General features: G+C 36.1%; 1 protein-coding gene across 2 annotated transcripts; it reads left to right on the top strand.

The window, feature by feature from the left end:
• Positions 1-2296: 2296 nt before the first annotated feature.
• LOC129001977 (uncharacterized) lies at positions 2297-17207 on the top strand. 2 transcript variants are annotated; one of them, XM_054429446.1, is made up of 2 exons: positions 2297-2514; positions 15454-17207. In XM_054429446.1, exon 2 carries the CDS (start codon positions 15464-15466, stop codon positions 16919-16921), a length of 1458 nt encoding a protein of 485 aa, XP_054285421.1. In that variant the 5' UTR covers positions 2297-2514; positions 15454-15463; the 3' UTR covers positions 16922-17207. The 2 variants fall into 2 exon arrangements, with proteins under 2 accessions (XP_054285421.1, XP_054285420.1); XM_054429445.1 differs by having other exon boundaries at positions 2297-2546.
• The last annotated feature ends 2081 nt before the right edge of the window (positions 17208-19288 follow it).

The following is a 19288-nucleotide window of genomic DNA, read 5'->3' as shown; positions in this document are numbered from 1 at the left end:
TTTAAAGTTCCCTCTTCAGATTTGTTTACATTACGACCATATGCATACATTTACACTACTTTTGAATGAAACAGCTGTTAATATTTAAATTGTGATTTACTAAATTTGTCAAAATGAAGTATTTGAATTGGGTTTTTTCTGATTTAAAAATCAATTTTCTTCTGAATCATGATATGTTTTGCAATATAATGTTCGATTACCAATTTAGTGGAAAATCCTAATATCACAGTAACTCTTAAAATTATTTCTTATGGAGTTAACTTATATCTATTGTATGGGTTGGTTTCTGCCTTTTTTACCACTTCTTGGAGATTGCACGTAGACGATATTCTTTGGCGTATTGCATCTGTAGTAGACGATGGTTGGTGTCATTTTTAAAATTACAATGGGAAAAAGTGAGAAATACTGGACAATTTGATATACTAAAAATAAAACTCACTGTGCTACATTTCTTGAGCAATAATTGAAAGAGCCTATTTGCAAACAATGGAAAAAGTAAAGTCATAGAACACAACCAAGTACAGTAGAAGAAATAGAAATTATGTTTTTTTTTCATTTATAATCGTTATTATAGACAACCTAATGCGGCTATGAGTGGGGAAAATTTGTAGAAAACACTAAAAAACAAGGTCAGCTTTTGAAAAAAGATAAGATATTCACAAAAGATTTTGATTATACCTAACTGCTGTGTACATCTTGAGTATTTCCATAATCTTTGAGTCGGCTCTTATAAAGTCATCGGAAATTATGACTGTTATTTGTTTTAAAATAACGCCTGTAATGCTTCGCAATTGCTCGAATTCGAGCAACAGGTACACTAGTAATAGATAAAGTTAAAAAAAAAATTAAAAAAAATTGAGACATGTGATTGACTTTTAGCGAATTTCCCATATAGGGAATAAGCTATTACCGTAGTACTCATGGTAAGACCTTTACGCGGGACCGATTTTTTTTCGTTTTGAGGTCCCTAGAGGCCAAAAACACCATCCGTTTGAATTCATATATATATATATATATGTGTGTGTGTGTGTGTGTCCGTTAGCACGATAACTCGAGCAAAAATGATCCGATTTTGATGAAATTTGGTACAAACGTGTAAACCTACGTTTATTCGAACGAGTTCGCGATCCAGCATGATCGGACCATGGGAACGGGGGTTTACGGGGGGTTTTATGGGGTAAAAATAGGGTTTTCCCATTTTTGACCCAAAAAACATAAAATTTAGCAATTTATTTCCAAATCATTTTGTAGAGCTTAAAAAAACAAATAATTTAGTATATTCAAGCGTTGTTATACGCCTAATGGTTACGGAGAAAATTCCAAAAAAATTGTAAATTTTAAATTCCAATGTTATTCTTATGGAGAATAAGTAAACGGTTGTAGTTTGCTTGTTTATGAACATATTTTGATCAAATTTGTTTTTATTTCTTACTAACTACCTATTAACATTTTACAAAAAAAAAATACAGTTTTACCCTCCCTGATGCAGCAAACCTAAGTACTTGTTAAACTAATTCTATTTAAATAGGGAATAAATGTTATATTTTTAAGTAGACATTTTAGTGTAAATCTAATCAGTCAAATGGAAATTCGCTTAGTCTGCAGGTTTGCTGCGGCGGGGGTATTTATTTATATTGATTTGATTCGTTCCGTTTGTTTACGTTTGTTGTGGTTGTTTTTTTGTTGTTCAGTTGTTCTTGGTATTTACTCAGGGGAGGTATAGAAGAGGCTACGATGACAGCTGTGGGCTTCTTATTAGCTGAGGGAACGCCATTACCGTAACAAAACTGTCGATAGCCGTCGGCCTCGGTGGTCTAATGGTTAGCGTACCGGGCTGATGCTGATATACTGTAGGTCCCGGGTTCGAATCCTGCTGGTAGCATTAACTTTTTGTCCAAGATTTTTTTATTATCAGCAAGTTTGGTTGGTTTGGTTCGGTTATTACAGTTTAATTTTATTATTAAGTCATTATAAAATTTTAATTTAGCAAATTCTAGTTTTATTTAATAAACAGAATTATTTTTCCGATTACTAAACTTTTGTTATATTATTTCTTTATCAGCAAGTTTGGTTAGTTCGGTTAGGTTATGATAGTTTAATTTTATAATTAAAAAATTATAAAATTGAATTTGAGACATTTATAATTTTATTTTATGAACAGAACTATTTTTGCGATTAGTAAACCTTCATTGCCAAAGTGCTCTCTACTACAGCGCTGTTCACGGAGGAATTTTGAACTAAATGCCTCATTCGTACCTCCCCTAAGTCAGACCCGTTGTTCTTTCGATGTCTGACGTTGCTGTTGGCTATCGTTTTTCGAAGTTTAATTGAATTAAATGAAATCCGATAAACTAAGGAAATGAAAACAACTCGTAGAAACATAATACCAGTCGAATGACCAATATTTCTAAGAATTATTTTAAAAAATTTGCCATGTCCTGAGATATAACCTCTAAATACATATAAACTTAATTGGAATTGGACAATTGAATTTTACTAAACAGAAACAAACAGGTCAGTGGAGTACAGTTGTGCTGTTTTGTTGAGTAAGTAGTCAAATTATATAGAATTTTATATTCTTTAAAGATACATTAAAACACAAGTTATTTAAGTTAGGGATTCAGTTTCTTAACTGGTCTACAATCGATGATTGATTAACTTAGAAAACCTTCATTTTATTTTTTCTTATCAGCAAGTTTGGTTAGTTAGGTTAGCTTATGACAGTTTAATTTTAAGTACAACTGAAATAGGCCTAGTTAAAAATAGCTATTAACTTATTAATCAAAAATGGGTACAGTTTCTTAACTGGGCTACGCTAATATTTATTGAAACTATCCAATTGAAAATATTGATTAACAATCGATATTTTAAAATATATCTATTATAGCCTAAAATTAAACTATCATAACCTAACCTAACCAACCAATCTTGCTGATGGTGAAAAAATTGCATGAAGGTTTACTAACCGAACAATAAGTTAGTTTCAATCAATATTAGTGTAGGCCTAACTTAGCCCAGTTAACCCTCCGAGTGTCCCTTGTTTTGGCCTTAATGTCTGCCTATTTTTTGCTCATTTGCAAGGTTTTATTAAAACGGATCTGAGAAGCTTGAAAACAATGTTAATGTTCTATTTCTAATCCAAGAATATTAAACACACATCTTGTTTCAACAAACTCTATTTCAAAACTAAACCAATGTTTACAAAAACATGTTTACACAAGTCATCTGTCAACAAAAGATATTTAACCCTCCGAGTGTCACGCGTCATAAAAACGACGCACAACACACTTTGTGTAGGGTCACGCGTCGCTTTTAAGACGCACAAACATCGTTTACGGCGAAGGCTCTATGACTGACTGAATCGGATTGAACTGGATCGAGTTAGGTATCGTTCTTTCCGTAATATTCTAAGCTTTCTCCAGAGGTCTGTCTCTAAGCGCTATTCATTTTAGTTCCGAAAATATTGTAGCAGACAGCTGACGTGCGTGTATTTGTAAACAGCTAGGTTCCCCCGGACCGATGACTGATGTGTTTTATTACGTTTATCATTGTTTTAGTGTTAAAAATCAAAAGTAGTGATATACGTGGTGCATTATAAGAAGATTTAAGTGGTTTTGAAGTGCTGGTTGATGATCCTGAAGAAGTAGGTAGTGATATTGATGTAAATTATCAGCCAGATTCCTAGCTATGGTTAGGCTATGCATTCTTAGCTAAACGCTATGTACTGAAATCCGTTTTTCGCTCATAACTTATTTATTTGATAACTTACCTCGCTATATGATTATATATTCGTAATCCTCATTAAATTTAGAACAAAGTGGCTATTTTCAAATATTTATAGGCCTATAATTTATACAATTTCATTGAGCGCAAACTTATTTTTTTTTTAAAAATTTTCGAAATTATATTTTTTTTTACCTAAAATTTTTTTTTTTTTTTTAAATGTTCCTTATGTTTTATATATAATATTGAAGCCCATGATTTTCCAAACAAAATGGTATATAGAACATTAGAATTAACATTGTTTTAAGCTTCTCAGATCCGTTTTAATAAAACCTTGCAAAGGGGCCAAAAATAGGTGGACATTAAGGCCTAAACTATGGACACTCGGAGGGCTAAACACAAATAAATCATATGACTAAAAGAAAAGACTTAATACAACATCCCGCCTCAAGATGTCTACATCTTCATGAAGCTCAGTACCGCCTCGGTATCTTGATGGAACTTCCGTAACGGGTAACTGTGCCTGGACGATCACGTGAGTTAGATGGACATTTAAGGACCGTAGATGAACAGTTTGAAAGAATACAATCTTCTCCGTAGTATGGTGCAGGAACTAAGAACTTCCGGTTTCGTCGAATGGTTCTCTTGTCAGTGTCCACAAGGTAGGAACGTGGTTCGTTCAATTTCCTGACTACTTTACCATGTCTACGTAGATCTGTGATCCATACCATGCTTCCAACTTCTAATTCACCTAAACCACTCGCTCCATGTCGTTTATCAAATTGCATCTTATATTTCAACTGGTAGGCCTACTTATTCTCCCTCTCAAAAAGGTCTTTATTTTCCACAGGATTTCCAACCAAAGTAGATGGAAGATTGTCTCTTATTTTCCTTCCAAACATAAGTTCTGGAATCAATGGTTCACTGTGATTAGTTGAGTTCTGAATACACACTGGACACGATTTGATTTTTCTTTCTATTTCTTGAGAAATTCCAGGCCACCACATGGTTCCCAAAGCACGTTTCCTTGTTTTTGTGATTCCCAAGTGTCCACTGTGAAGCCTCTCGAGCATTTCCGCTCGTAGTTCCTGAGGTCATCCGAGTTCCTCGAAGCAATAACCCATCAATACAACTTAACTCGTCATTCACGTTGTATTCTTGAATCTCATTAGGTAAACTTGATTTTCCAGGGCATTCGTCTAAAATTGTTAACTTAAGTTGTGCACATATTGGATCCCTCATTTGTGAGTGAAGTACTTTTGTCACATTTTTGTTTGTAGTGTTTATACTAATCAGACTGATTTCGTGGACGAAGGCCTCCACTTCTTCTGTCAATTCGCCATCTTCATTAGCCGGAATAGGACTTCTCGATAGTAGATCTGCTATGGCAAGGTCTTTTTCTGGGGTCCAGGTCATGCGATAATCGTATCTCATCATACGCATTCGGAATCGCTGTAGCCTCGGTGAGAGCTCGTCTAAATTTTGTCTTTTGAAAATTGAGACAGGCGGTTTGTGGTCGCTCTCAATTGTGTACATTTTACCCATCAAGAAACATTTTAAACGGTCACTTGCCCATGTGCACGCAAGCGCTTCTCTCTCAATGTTACTGTAGTTTTCTTCAGCAGGCGTTAGAGTCCGAGATATATATGCCACAGGCTTCTTGTTTTCTCCTTCAACTTGTAGTAAAACTGCTCCAAGACCTTTTTTTGAAGCATCACAAGAAAGAATCGAGGGCTTTTCCGGATTGTAAACAGTCAAACATGGCTCTGATGATAAAATCTGTTTAACTGTGACAAAAGCTTTTTCCTGAGTTGGTCCCCAAAAGAAATTGTTTTTAGTCTTTAACAAGCTCGTAATTGGCTCTAAAATCTCACTGCAGTTCGGAATAAATTTAGCCAGAAAAGTGATCATGCCCATGAATCTTTGGACTTCATTAGCATTACTTGAGGCTGGTAAGTCCACAACTGCTTGTACCTTGCTTGGATCAGGCTTGATTCCTTCCTTAGACAGCACAAACCCCAAAAATGTCACAGTCTTCTTGCAGAACTCAGACTTCTGCTTATTCAAAGTGATTCCATTAGCTTGCACTCTCTCTAGAACGGCTCTAAGACACTCGTTGTGTTCCTCTTTCGTTCTTCCCCATATCAAACAGTCATCAATGTGCACTAAACAGTTCTTTGCCCCTTCTAAAGCTTTTGACATACGGCGCTGAAACTCTTCATGAGCGGATGTAATTCCAAAAGGTAACTTACAGAAATTATACCTCCCGAAAGGGGTGATAAATGTTGTGTAATCTTGTGACTCCTCTGCAAGGTTCAGTTGCCAGAAACCGGAATTCGCATCGATCTTGCTGAAGTACTTGGCTCCCGCGATCTCGAACAATGAAAGTCCAATCTTTGGAATAGGATAAAACCGACGTTTCACACTGTTGTTGAGTTTGGATAGGTCCACGCAGATCGTAACCCCACCTCTCTTTTTTGCGCAAACTACCATTGGTGCGACCAATCAGTCGCGTTTTTAACTGGGACAATCATTCCTTTCTCAAGCATAACGTCTAACTGCTCTTTCACCTTGCTTTTTAAAGGTATTGGTACAACCCTGAGGTAGATATAGCATAAGGAACTGCATTCTCCTTCATTTCTATCTTGTACTCTCCTTTCATATTTCCCAATCCTTGAAATAAATTAGGGTACTTAGTAACCCAGTCAATATCTGATGAATCTACAGAAAAGATCCTCTTCACCAGGTTCAGCTCTTCACAGGAACGTCTGCTAAGAAGTGGAACAGTGATCTCCTCAGAAATATACGCATGATCATAAACCGATACACCCTTATGTTCAAGCTTCAGCCTTAAAGTTCCCAAAATATTGATTCGTTCTTTCTTCTTTGCACTGAACACAGGGGATTTGCACTTTCCTAGAGGCAGAGTCTTAATAAAATCACCAAGAACTCGTACTGGAATCATGGTTACATCAGCGGCTGTGTCAAGTTTAAATTTTATAAGCCCTAACACTTGGTTTCCACAGCTTGCTTTTACCTCCTGGGCCCAGGCTCGGTCATTGTTTTCTATATTCCCGATGAAAATGTCAGGAACCTGTAGATCTCCACAGTCTGAAACTTGCTGTTCGATTTCTTTAACGACGTTTTTGTTTTTTCTCATCCACTTTTCGCGGGAGGGACAGCATCGAAAAAAATATCCAATCTCGGAACATTTGTCACATTTGGCTTTCCTAGCAGGACATTCGGCCAGTGATCCTTGCCAATTATAACCACATTTCCTACACTTCTTTGTATTTTCTGCATCCTCGATGTATTTCTGGTCACAAATTCCTTCAGTCCGATTCGGTTTACCGACTTGAACTGACGTTTTATTTACCAAAAAACCATTAGTATTGGCGAGTTCACGTTTTTGGCGTTCTAGCTCCTCATGTTGGCGCAAGGTATTAATTGCTTTCTCCAGAGTCAATTGAGAGTCCAGCTGGAGTCTATCACTTAGAGCCTCATCTTTCATACCAGTAATGAGGACGAGAAGCATCATCTCATCGTTTAGTTCACCCCATGCACACGTTTTCGCAAGGCCATGCAAATCTGTTATAATTTTTTCAGATGAATCACTCCCTTGCTTGTGTCTCAAAAATTTTGATCTCTCATAAATTATATTCCGTCTTGGCACAAAGTATTCATCAAAGGCCCGAAGAGCCTCGTCATAAGTATTAGGTTTTGGTGAAAACGAATCGAAAATATCTTCACTTCTACTACCCATTGTAAACAAAAGTACATCGATTTGCCGAGCGTCGGAAGTGCTATCCAGACCGCAACCCCGTCTGTACCTTTGAAAGCGATTCCTCCAGGAATGCCACTCATTCGGAGTAAAAGAGAACGTTTCCGGAGTTGGTGACGTGATATTGACCATCGGAGTAGGAGTGAGTATACATAACTGCATTATTTTCTCGGTTCGTATGTCCCAATGCAAAACCTCGTGACTCATCTTTAGTCTTTCTAGAGTCCCTTTCTGAAACGTAGTTGAGTTCACTTTGGGCGTCGTCCTCGCCGTTGTCCTCATACCTTTGCCTCCGAGTATTTAGTTTTTTTCTGCCCTTACTTGACATTATGCGTGGTTTTAGACTTTCAGTTCGATAAAAATCCACTAAGCTGCCACCATGTTCTATTTCTAATCCAAGAATATTAAACACACATCTTGTTTCAACAAACTCTATTTCAAAACTAAACCAATGTTTACAAAAACATGTTTACAAAAATCATCTGTCAACAAAAGATATTTAAACACAAATAAATCATATGACTAAAAGAAAAGACTTAATACAACAGTTAATTATACTGTTCTATATACCATTTTGTTTGGAAAATCATGGGCTTCAATAATACACATAAAACATAAGAAACATTTGTTTCAAAAAAATTTTTTAGGTAAAAAAAAAGTTTGGACAATTAAAAAAAAAAAAAAAGTTCACGCTCAATGAAATTGTATAAATTAAGTATAGGCCTATAAATATTTGAAAATAGCCACTTTGTTCTAAATTTTATGAGGATTACAAATATATAATAATATAAGAAAGTAGATTTGCAAATAAATAAGTTATAATAAGTTATATTATGTATGTGTCCGTGAATGCGATAACTTGAGTAATTGTCCGATTTTGATGAAATATGGTTTAAAGATGTAAGGTGGGATAAACTTGAATGAGTTGGCGAACCAGCATGATCAGACCATGGGACCGGGGTTTTATGGGGTAAAAAAATGGTTTTTTTATTTTTCACATTACTTCAGGCTAGACCTAGGGGTTACGGCATTATCACTTAGATAAAATCCATTGGTGATTTGGTGGGATTTGAACCCGGGACCCTAGGAACCGGAGTCCCGTGCTCTAACCACTAGACCAGCTCACTCCCCCGCATCTAAAAGACAATAACAGTGATAAATACTTAATAGCATTAGCGGTTCCAAGGGGGGGGGGGGGCTATAGCCTCACCATAGGACACAGTTCTAGACCTTAAAAATGGCTTTAAAAGTTACCAAACACCTAATTTTCTGGGCGAGAACCCCTGAAAACCCTCCTGGTGTGAACACCTCTGGTAGCCCCACCCTTGACTGGTCCTAGAACCGCCACTGATTAATAACTTTAAAGTCACAAACCTTGGGTTGGTCCTCCAGACCATAGCCTTCTGGTCCTGTACTCTGCGTTTGGTTTGTCCCACATAGATTGGGATTGGGACACTGTTTTCAGATGTTCTTCCGCTCCCTTCCTTGCTATTGTGTCAGCTTTATTATTCCCTGAGTGCCCAGACTATCTTTACTTGGCAAGACCAAAGCCTTGAGGGTGTTATTGCATCCCTTTACTGTGTGTGATTCTGTCATGCATTACACAAACGTCTTAATAATCGCTTGGCTGACCCTGAGGGTCAGTATTGTCCCTTTGCTTGGCTTCATCTCTAGAGGAGTTTTAGCACAGCATTCAATCGCCTGGACCTCTGACTGGAAGATAGTTACTATGCTTCCCAAGGCTTGAAAAATGTTAGTTTTACTACCATACACCATGCCTGTTGCGAAATTATATTGAGGATTGAGGTTTTTCTTGTCCAGTTAAAATTTTTAGTGTGGAAGCGTGTATATAAATTAAGTTGAGTAAAGTTTAGTAGTTTAGGCTAGTTTCAAGTTTCTTGGTAATTAGTAAATATGAGTTAAGAATTGTTTTAGTTTTACGAATTGAATTTAGTTTACTTGGAAATGAAGTTAGTATTTGACGATTCATAGTTTTCAGAAGGGTGATAAGACTTGTGCTCTTTGTTGTTCCTTAGCCCCAAACCAGTAGTTTGGCTAGAAGCTTCAATAGTAAGTTTAGCTGTGCGGCAAAACAGTAGTTTGGCTTGTATATTCAATGTTTTTGTGCTGCGACACATTAGTTTGCTTGGATCTTCAATGTTTTTGGGCTGTTACACATTAGTATGGCTTGGAGCTTAGATGTTTTTGTGATGCGACACAGTAGTTTGGCTTGGATCTTCAATGTTTTTGCGCTGCGACACAGTAGTTTGGCTTGGAGCTTCAATGTTTTTGTGCTGCGACACAGTAGTTTGACTTGGAGCTCCAATGCTTTTGGGCTGCGACACATTAGTTTGGCTTTGAGCTTCAATGTTTTTGTGCTGCGACACAGTAGTTTGGCTTGGAGCTTCAATGTTTTTGTGCTGCGACACATTAGTTTGGCTTGGATCTTCAATGTTTTTGCGCTGCGACACAGTAGTTTGGCTTGGAGCTTCAATGTTTTTGGGCTGCGACACAGTAGTTTGGCTTAGAGCTTCAATATTTTTGTGCTGTGACACAGTAGTTGGCCATTTCAAAATATTACCATTGAAAGAAGGAAGAGACAGTTAAGGTAATTTCATTGACGTAGATGCAGGTAAAAGAAAGTTAAGTGGACTCACCTGAATTGAATCAGTTTGACAATCACTGTTCAGTTCCTTTCTGAAGAGTTTCCTTCTCTGAAAACGCGATGTTCACCTTAAGAGTCCTTGGAGGCTAGTGGCCATCTTGGATAATTTCAAACAACTGCTGAAGAGTTGATTTTCATCCAAAAATATTTTTTCAAACACTTAAGTGATTATAACTTAAATATCTAATATACTGTGAGATTAGAAGTTGTCTTTGTGGCTTTGAATTGTTTTACAAGAGGGCCATGGAAGCCAACGGCCATCTTGGATTTTTCCGCTATAAGAGCAATGTTAATTTTGTTAATTTCAAACAGCCACTGTTGAAGAGTTATTTACCATCTCAAATTATTTTTTCAAATACCAAAGTGATTGTAATTTAAATATCTAGTATACTGTGGGATTAGAAGTTTTCTTTATAGTTTTTTTTTTTTAATTTTATGAGTTAGAATGTCTAGGCTCAAAGGACTCTTAAGTTTCTCGCTGATTTCATAGAAGTCTAGCATCAGGAAAATGTTGTGTTCAGTTACCTTTTTGTTTTCATCTTTTTCTTCAATCGGCAAATCATGTAGGTCCATTATTGATTTTGTCATTTCCTCAACTCGTCTCGGGTAAGTTGAAAGTACATTTACGGTCGTCAAATCAAATCAAATCAAATCAAAATCTGCTTTATTTCCAAAAATGTTTACAATATATACATGTACAAAATACGAACAATAGTCCCGCATAGGCCGTAAAAGACCTGTGCGCGGGACGAGCTCTATTACAAATTAGAAATATTCTTAAAAAATTAAAACTAAATTAATCAAAATACTATTTACAACTAAGCTATGAGACAGCTACAGGAACAGTTAATGCTAAATAAAAGGTAGTCGAGTGAATGGAGTTGCAGTTACTGATATATGTACGCTAAATATTGTTTGTTGTACTTGTGTATAATTATTGTTAGGTATTGTATACTGAACCGATAAGTGTCTCAGACTGATCGAGCCCAATCTCCGACAGCCAACTGCTTACCGAACGTTTATAAACTGGAAGAGATACCTGTAGATCTCTAATCTCTGATGGTATATTCCTATACAAAAAATTCGCAATATAAAAAGCATTAGTAAGGTTTGCAGACTTGAAAACTCGGGGTACCTGCATACCTACATTTACAGCTCCTCTGGTGGAATAGTTATGTGTGATTGGCGTCACTATCAAATCTTGATTAGAGTAGGTATATACAAGTAAAGTTTTGATAAAAAGTTGACGCACCGAAAGTAATTGAGTGTTTTTGAATAATACATTTGTAGGGAATCGCCTGTTGAATTGAAAAGCTATTTTAATAATTAGTTTTTGTATGACAAACAGAGGCTTTAAAATATTGCTACTAGCTCCTCCCCATACTATAATTCCATATTGAAGTACTGATTGGACAAATGCATAGTATAACATTTTTATTTCATTGATGTTAAGAATTTCGCGAACGTTTCTAAAAACATAAATTAATTTCCTAAGTTTTGTCTTTAAATATTCAATATGGGGTTCCCATCTTAACCTACTATCCAATATCACTCCCAAGTACTTGTAATGATCTACTCTCTCCAAATGTAAACAACCACAGGTAGAGACACCTGGATCTCCACAAACATGCATCACTAGTCTGAGGTTGGTGGGAGGCTTACTACTTTGTCTGAGGAAAATTGGCATATATTTTGTTTTTAAAACATTCATTGATAATACATTTTGGGAGAACCATTTTTGAATAAGGAACAAATCTGTTTGCGCTACATTGAATGTTTGGTCCCAAGTATTACCTTTGAATATAACTGCAGTGTCGTCGGCAAATAAAAAGAGCTTTCCTGTGATTGGAAGTTTGTCTAAATTATTTATGTAAATTAAAAAAAGGGATGGTCCCAGCGTACTGCCCTGGACAACTCCATAGTCTATTTCACGTATATCGCTAAAATTGTTGTTAATAGAAACTAACTGGCTTCGTTTATTCAAATAACTACTAAACCATTTTAGGGCCAAACCACGAATTCCGATGCATTCCATTTTATTTAAAAGAATATTTCTATCAATGGAATCAAATGCCTTTGCAAGGTCAATGAACACAGTCAATGCTTTTTCATTTCCGTTAATACACTCTGAAATATATTTATTCATAGCGAAGAGAGCATCACTAGTATTTTTACTCTTCCTAAAACCATACTGGCATTCTGATAACAAATTATTATCTTCCAAATAACAGTGCAATTGTATTTTGACACATTTTTCTAAAATCTTAGACATAACATTCAACAGGGATATTGGGCGATAATTGTTTAACTCTTGCTTTGTGCCAGATTTATACAAAGGAACTACTTTCGCTATCTTAAAACGGTCAGGAAATTGTCCTGAGAGAATGCTTAGATTAACTAGGTGTTTGAGTGGAGGTATCAGTGCCGGAATATTATTTTGTAATAAAATCGCCGAAATTCCATCTATACCAGGAGCAGATCCACCACGCAAATCCCTAATGCACCACTCAAGTTGGCTGTCGGTGACCGGCTCTAGCCGGAACTCATGTCTGACTCTGAACGCTGAATCGTCAATCAGCGGAGGTCCAGCCAGTTGCGGTATGCGTTGAGCAAGATTCCTACCTACATTTGTAAAAAAGTTATTAAACGAGTTTGCTACTTTTTTTATACCGTCCTTATCGGATTTCTCATAAAAAAGACTTAATGGAAATTTTTCACGAATTTTCTTTATACCACTTATTTCATTTACTATATTCCAAAATTCTTTTGGCCGTCCAGTTGATTCGAGAATTTTGTGCTTGTAATAGGAAATTTTTGCTGACTTGATTTCTCGGTTTAGCCAATTACGATAATTACGGTAGTTGACATTTAAGTTTTCGTCGAAAGGGTGCGTTTTTACACGTTTACTTAATTTATCACGTTCACGTATCCCACGAATTAGATTGGTTGTGATCCAAGGCTTTAGTTTCTTATGCCTACTGGTTTTATATTTAGACTTCGTCGCTTGGCATTTAAGATGGTCAAAAGTACTAATAAATGCATCGCAGCAGAGATTAACATCATGCAGAGCCAGAACATGGTCCCATGGCTGACGCTCAATCAGCTCTTGTAGCAATTTCTGGTCTATGTAAGTGATTGTTTCGTTGTCATCTGTTTTTGTGTGTAGATTTTTAGAAGAACAGTATTCAAGTTTAGCAACAATAGCATAGTGGTCAGTAACATCTGTTTTAAGTATGCATGAACTTATTGCGGAATAATCAAAGTGATTTACAAATAAATGGTCAATACAGGTCTCAGATCGTTCAGTTACTCTTGTCGGTTTGTTTATGTAATCAGTAAAGCCAACACTGTAAAGTATGTTTAAGTAATAGTCTTTTTCAAAAACATTTTGACAACTATGTAAAATGTCAATATTGATGTCACCAACGTAAAAGTAAGTAGTGTGTTTATTAACATTGCTATAGTAGTTGTTTAGATCAGTTACGAATGAATGATAGTTCATAGATGGACTACGGTATATGGCTACTACATTAAAGTGTCTGTTATCAGTGTAAAAGTCTAATTGTAATCCCGTCGCCTCACCCATTGATATCTGTTGTGATGTTACTCCAAGTTCAGTTTTACAATACACAATTACACCGTCGTTTCTGTTCCAATGTATTTCAGTTGAGTACAAATCATATCCCTCCAAATCTGTCAAATTGTTTCCACATTCCAACCACGCTTCAGTAAGTACAATTAAGTCAAATTTTACTTTCAAGTCTTCAAGAAGAATTAATACATTATCTATATTTTTATTATAACTGCGAATATTGAAATGAATAACTTTTAAAAACCCCTCAGAGGGTTCTAAGGTAAATAAATCCGAAAATTGTCTATAATTATCAAACTCCATACAATCATTGTTCCTGTAGCTGTCAATACCAAGTATGTCATCGTCTCCGTCCATGTTAGCTGTCTGACACGCGCCAAGCCGTTATACATTACTACACACAAGGGATTAAAATAAAGCTAGAAATAAACATTGATAGCAAAATATTAAAAACAAAACAAAAGAAATCTAACAGAAAGTCTACTCTACTCTATTTTATTTTAACATTCTATGGTTTAGATAAAACTTATCGGTCACATCAGTTTTGAAATATTTCGGATACGGAATCAGGTCATTTGAGATATGCACAATCGCGGACGATTGCGATATCTAAATATTCTACAAATATAGAATTCTATGGAAAAAATCGTCACTAGTCTCTTTGAAGAAACGGTAGTCTCATCGGCAGCTATCAAGTCGTTGGCTTCGGCGATTGCACTCTTCAATCTTTTGCTTGCCTCGATGTAGTTCTTTCATAGCCGCTGAGAAGACATTTCTGAGATTTTACTATACCCTTGGGGATCTCCAACCACGGAAAAAGTCCATCAATGCTCTGCTACCAATTGTTGCGGAGTTATAAGTTTGTTCTAATTTAAGTAAATATATAAATGTGGAAGCGTGAAAGAAGTTTTATTTTTGACAATAATTAAAGTATTTCAGTTTCAGTTAACATTATCCTTTTGCTAATAATTCAACTAGTCCAACTCACATTATTTTCTTTTAATAATCACAACATATGGTATTGATAACATATGTTAAAAACAGTATTTTTGGAACTGTTATGGCTTTGCCACAACACCTTTGGTAGAGAAACTCAAAATTGTACTCTTTAGTCATCAAATCTGGGGCTGTTAGTTTCTTTAACACTTTTCAATGAAATGGTGACCATTCAAAGTAGGTATTTTAAGCCAAGTATGAATGGAGATGAGTGTAGGATGAGTGGCCCGATCTTGTAGTTTTGTTAGTTAGTTGGCTGACATTTTATTCCTTAGACACAGCTGTTCATTAATAGCCCATAGCTAATGGCAACTAAGGGACCTACAGTTTATAGTGGAATCCGAACCACATGTTTGCCTTGTTAGTAACGAATTGGTCTAATTATCAGGATAGTACTTTGGATAGTCGTAGTACTCACTAGTGCGGACGTTCATCCACACCAGGGATATCGTATCCACAGTGCATGCCTATAAATATTTCATATCCATGCTCAGTAACCCCATAAATGGTGTAACTAATAAGTTGTGATTGCAACATTAGCTTTTAAAAAAGGTAAAAAATTTGATCCAAGCCTTTTTTTAAGCTTAATACAACTTCATTAGCTAATTTGTTTTGGCGTTTGCCTTCAGAACCTTTCAAATTAGGCCTAATTTCTTGAGTAAAGTAGTTTATCTTAAACAAACAATTTGTTTCCAGGTACTAAGTGATGGAGTACCTTCCGAGACTACCAGTGGACCAAATAATGTCATATTTGGAAGTTCCTGATCTGCTGGCTTGTTCTCTGGTGAATTCAGGCTGGAGAGCTGTCATAAATGATGATAGACTGTGGAAAAAGGTTTGCTACAAACAAAGCAACAAACCTACCATTGAATATGTTCAGGCTGTAACCTCCAGGATATCTCCTGAGTTTGAAGAACCAGAGTCGTATCACAAACGCCTCGAACCTTTGTGTCATTGGAGGGTGGTTTATATGAAACTGCAACATGTGAATTGGAACTGGCGCAGAGCTAAGCATGAAACATACAGTGTTACTGATCTTGCTTACAATCACTTTGACCTTAAAATTGAAAACGATCTTTTAGTTGCGAACGTGAACGACAATCAGTGTGAAGTTTGGAACATCAGAGAAATTCCTCGAAAACAAGAAACGGTTATTTGTGCTTTGAAAAACACCAGGTGTAAGTGTATGATTCACTTGTGTGGAGATAGGCTAGTCATTGTTCAGGACACTTTGCTCCAAATTTACCATAGGGTAGAAAAGAGGTTTAGTTGCCGTTATAGAAGATTATTTAACCAACCAGAATCAGATTCAGAAACCATCCCAGGATCTTTGACTGTTGATGAGTGGTACAATGAAACTGTAAAACGACGACCTACTCATCTTCAGGCGTTTAATGTCAGTAAGTACTTCATAGGCTTGGCTCTAAATGGAACATTTGAAAACGCTTCATTTCACGTTTGGGACTCATCTGTAGGAGTAAAACTGAAGGAAGAAGTGGTAAAAAACATTTCTGTGGATGTTAAAGAACCGATACACAATGTGAAATTTTGTCCACCTAAGACAGAACAAGGAAAAATTCTTGTTTGTGTTCAACATGTGAGACAAAGTGGTAATTTTGGTGATGATATTTATTTCTCTGTTCTGTACATTTATGATTTACTCACATTAACTTTTAGAAAATTGAGGGTTCTTAGACCTCACGTTCCTTGGATTTATTATGAAGATAATTTAATCTTGACAATTGGTTATAGCCAAGCTAAATTGAGCATTTACAATTCTACCAGTGGGGAAAGACTTGCTTCAAAAAGATATGAAGGAATCATAAATCCTGAGAGTGTCCAAGTCCACGGAAATCATATTGGCTTTACTACCGGAGGTGACCTAGTTGTCTTAAGTATTAAGGATTTTGGCCTTGAATTTACCACTGGTATTGTCAAGTTTTCCTCAAACCTTTTTGGGTTTGACTTTGTGTTTCTTGATTGGGATTTGGTTCTCATATCCCGTTGGGATAAAGTCAATAAGATAGAAGTATGGAGTGTGAAAGAAAAATGTTTCCTTAGTACATTACATGCTAGTGGCCTAATGTTCCCTTGTAACAACTCAGCCAAGTTTTTTGTTTGGAATGAAATGATAACAACTATATACATGCTACAATTTTGGTAAATTCAATTGTAAATTTTGGAAAAGTAAAACTTGTTTGGAAAATATTTTTAAGTTTTGTCAATACTGTTCAAGATATAAAAAAAACATATAAGAAAATTAAATAAAATCATTAAAAACTTAGTGATTGTAAATAACTACAGGGTTCCCTAGTCTGTTTCATATAATAACTGTTAAATTGTCTTCCACTGTATGTATAAATAGGTTGGTTCTATTTATCAAGATGTTAATTTGGTTTATGTGCGGTTTTGTTTACTTTGTGTATATTAAAAGTGATGTATTGCTTACAGTACTGTTTTTAACCTTACCAGTAACTATTTATTTTTTGCAGTGTTACGATTATCGGTAGATATATGCTGGTGTTTTAAAGTTAGCCTTTGAACAAGATTTGATCAGTTTTTCTTCTTTTACCCAAAAAAGTCAACTACAATGTTTCTTTTATAACAGGCATAGTACAGATGATAACATAGTCTACATCAGGTACTGTACATGATTGTCTAAAGCAGTGTTCAAGTAATGTTTGGCTTATCTCCCTTAATACAGTACCTGAATATTTATAGTAATCATCCACCAACCAATAAAGCCATAGATTAACCAACACGCTCACCGGTTTGATACTGAAGGATCAGTTATAGGTGAGATTGCAACTCTGCTAACCAAGCTAAATACATTCATAGCAACTTACCTTCAGTGATTTTTCTTTTGATTTTTTTCTTAGGGAGAGCAGGTAGATAAATGTTCTTTTACGCTCACAGGTGGCCAGCCTGTAGTCTTATCAGACTACTCACTAAACAAGCCCCTCTACTCTCTTGTACACAGACCTGGGATTGTTTGTCACATTACTGTACTTCAGGTGAGGTTAACGTGTGACCTAAGGCCGTAAGGGTTCGTGCGTGCCATTTCTGGCATTCAATTCCTTTATGACCTAGACCGCAACCCAGTCAAGGTCAAAAGCTTCTTGGTGTTTAGAAAACTCTAGATCAAATGTGACACACATGACCAATTGCCCTCACCCTCTGTCCATCGGGATGACCATGTCCACCGACAACTGTCCTACATGTACTTTCCCAATGCAGGCAGTGTAAACAAGTGTGTAATATTTGCCAGGGCAAGGGTCGGCCCTGCCTCTGTTTGCCTTGTACGGTGGTCGTTTGTGGCAGTGCAGAGCCTGACCTCTGCATCCATGCCGCACTTCCTGACTAGGGCCCGAAGTGGCTTATCCCTGACGACACACCAAAGAGATATACCATCGGCAGTGCGAAGCAAAAATCAGCCCTTCTGTAAAAGGGCACTTCCAAGACTTAATAGTGTGAGCTGGTCTAAAAACAAGAAGGATAATCACCGGAAACAGGGTTGAAAAAAGAAGAATAAAAGGAAAGACAAAATATTTCTAGATCCAAGCCAAAGAAAGAGAAGAAGGAACCTGACCTAAAGAAAGGTAAGAAGGAACTTTACCTTAGTGGCATCACTTGGTAGAAAGTGAATTGTGCACACAATTACTACCTACAGCAGTCTGAAAAAAACCAAGCTTTTAGCATATTTGTCCTATGATTTCTTTCACAATAAGCCTGTCTGTCAAATAATATTACTCTTTCAAACTTTCTAGTACAGCTTGTGTGTTCTATAGTGGTTGAAAGGGGTTGTTTCTTGTTAGTGCCCATACTGATTGACTATAGGAACAAATGAAACCACATTGTATGCACTTAATTTAGCCAGTCAGTGAGTTTTAGCAAATTTATCTCTATTGAAGTATATATAGCTATGCATCTGTGCAATTTGCACACGGGTCCTCTCAATCTAAATATAGAATAAATATGTTTATACAGAGTGAGTCTCTACTAAGTGTAAGTTATTAAATATTACCAATTATTCTACTCACTACAGTATAAGGAACAAAAATGTACATAAACCCTGGTCTGACCTTAACGGTTTAGCTGTTATCACAAGAAGGTAGTGATTTTTTTTTAAGTAACAGCTTTTTACCGTTAATTTGACATTAAAAACAAACTCGTATTAATGACAGGAACTTCAAGGTGGATTGGGTACAGGTTGCCTACCTTTATCTAATTTCTCACAGATAAAAAGTATCAAATGAATGGTAATGCAATAAAAAGTATAATGGTCAATGCTAAAAGTCATTATGGTTCGGCGGGATATAAAAGTCCTCTGGCATATTTACACTAGTCTGGCATATTTTTAGCGTTTTTAGAATCAAACCCAAAACAAGCAAATAAACTCATTTGTTATACTGTGAATAAAAATTTCAAAATGATTAAACATTTAATAATTTGTAAACATTCATTTTCTGCTGAAGCATGTGTAACATTTGTAACCAAACAGCATGTGGATGAGAGCAATCCAAAGATGTTT

Source organism: Macrosteles quadrilineatus, unplaced genomic scaffold (assembly GCF_028750875.1).
Source record: "Macrosteles quadrilineatus isolate MER2022 unplaced genomic scaffold, UCM_ALF_1.0 Scaffold_9__3_contigs__length_116548681, whole genome shotgun sequence".
Classification (NCBI taxonomy): domain Eukaryota; kingdom Metazoa; phylum Arthropoda; class Insecta; order Hemiptera; family Cicadellidae; genus Macrosteles; species Macrosteles quadrilineatus.
Note: the sequence above shows the minus strand (reverse complement) of the source record. Positions and strands in the feature narration are given on the sequence as shown.

Bases quoted from the DNA above. Each gene is read 5' to 3' on its own strand.
- LOC129001977 (XM_054429446.1), top strand. From the start codon at position 15,464: ATGGAGTACCTTCCGAGACTACCAGTGGACCAAATAATGTCATATTTG.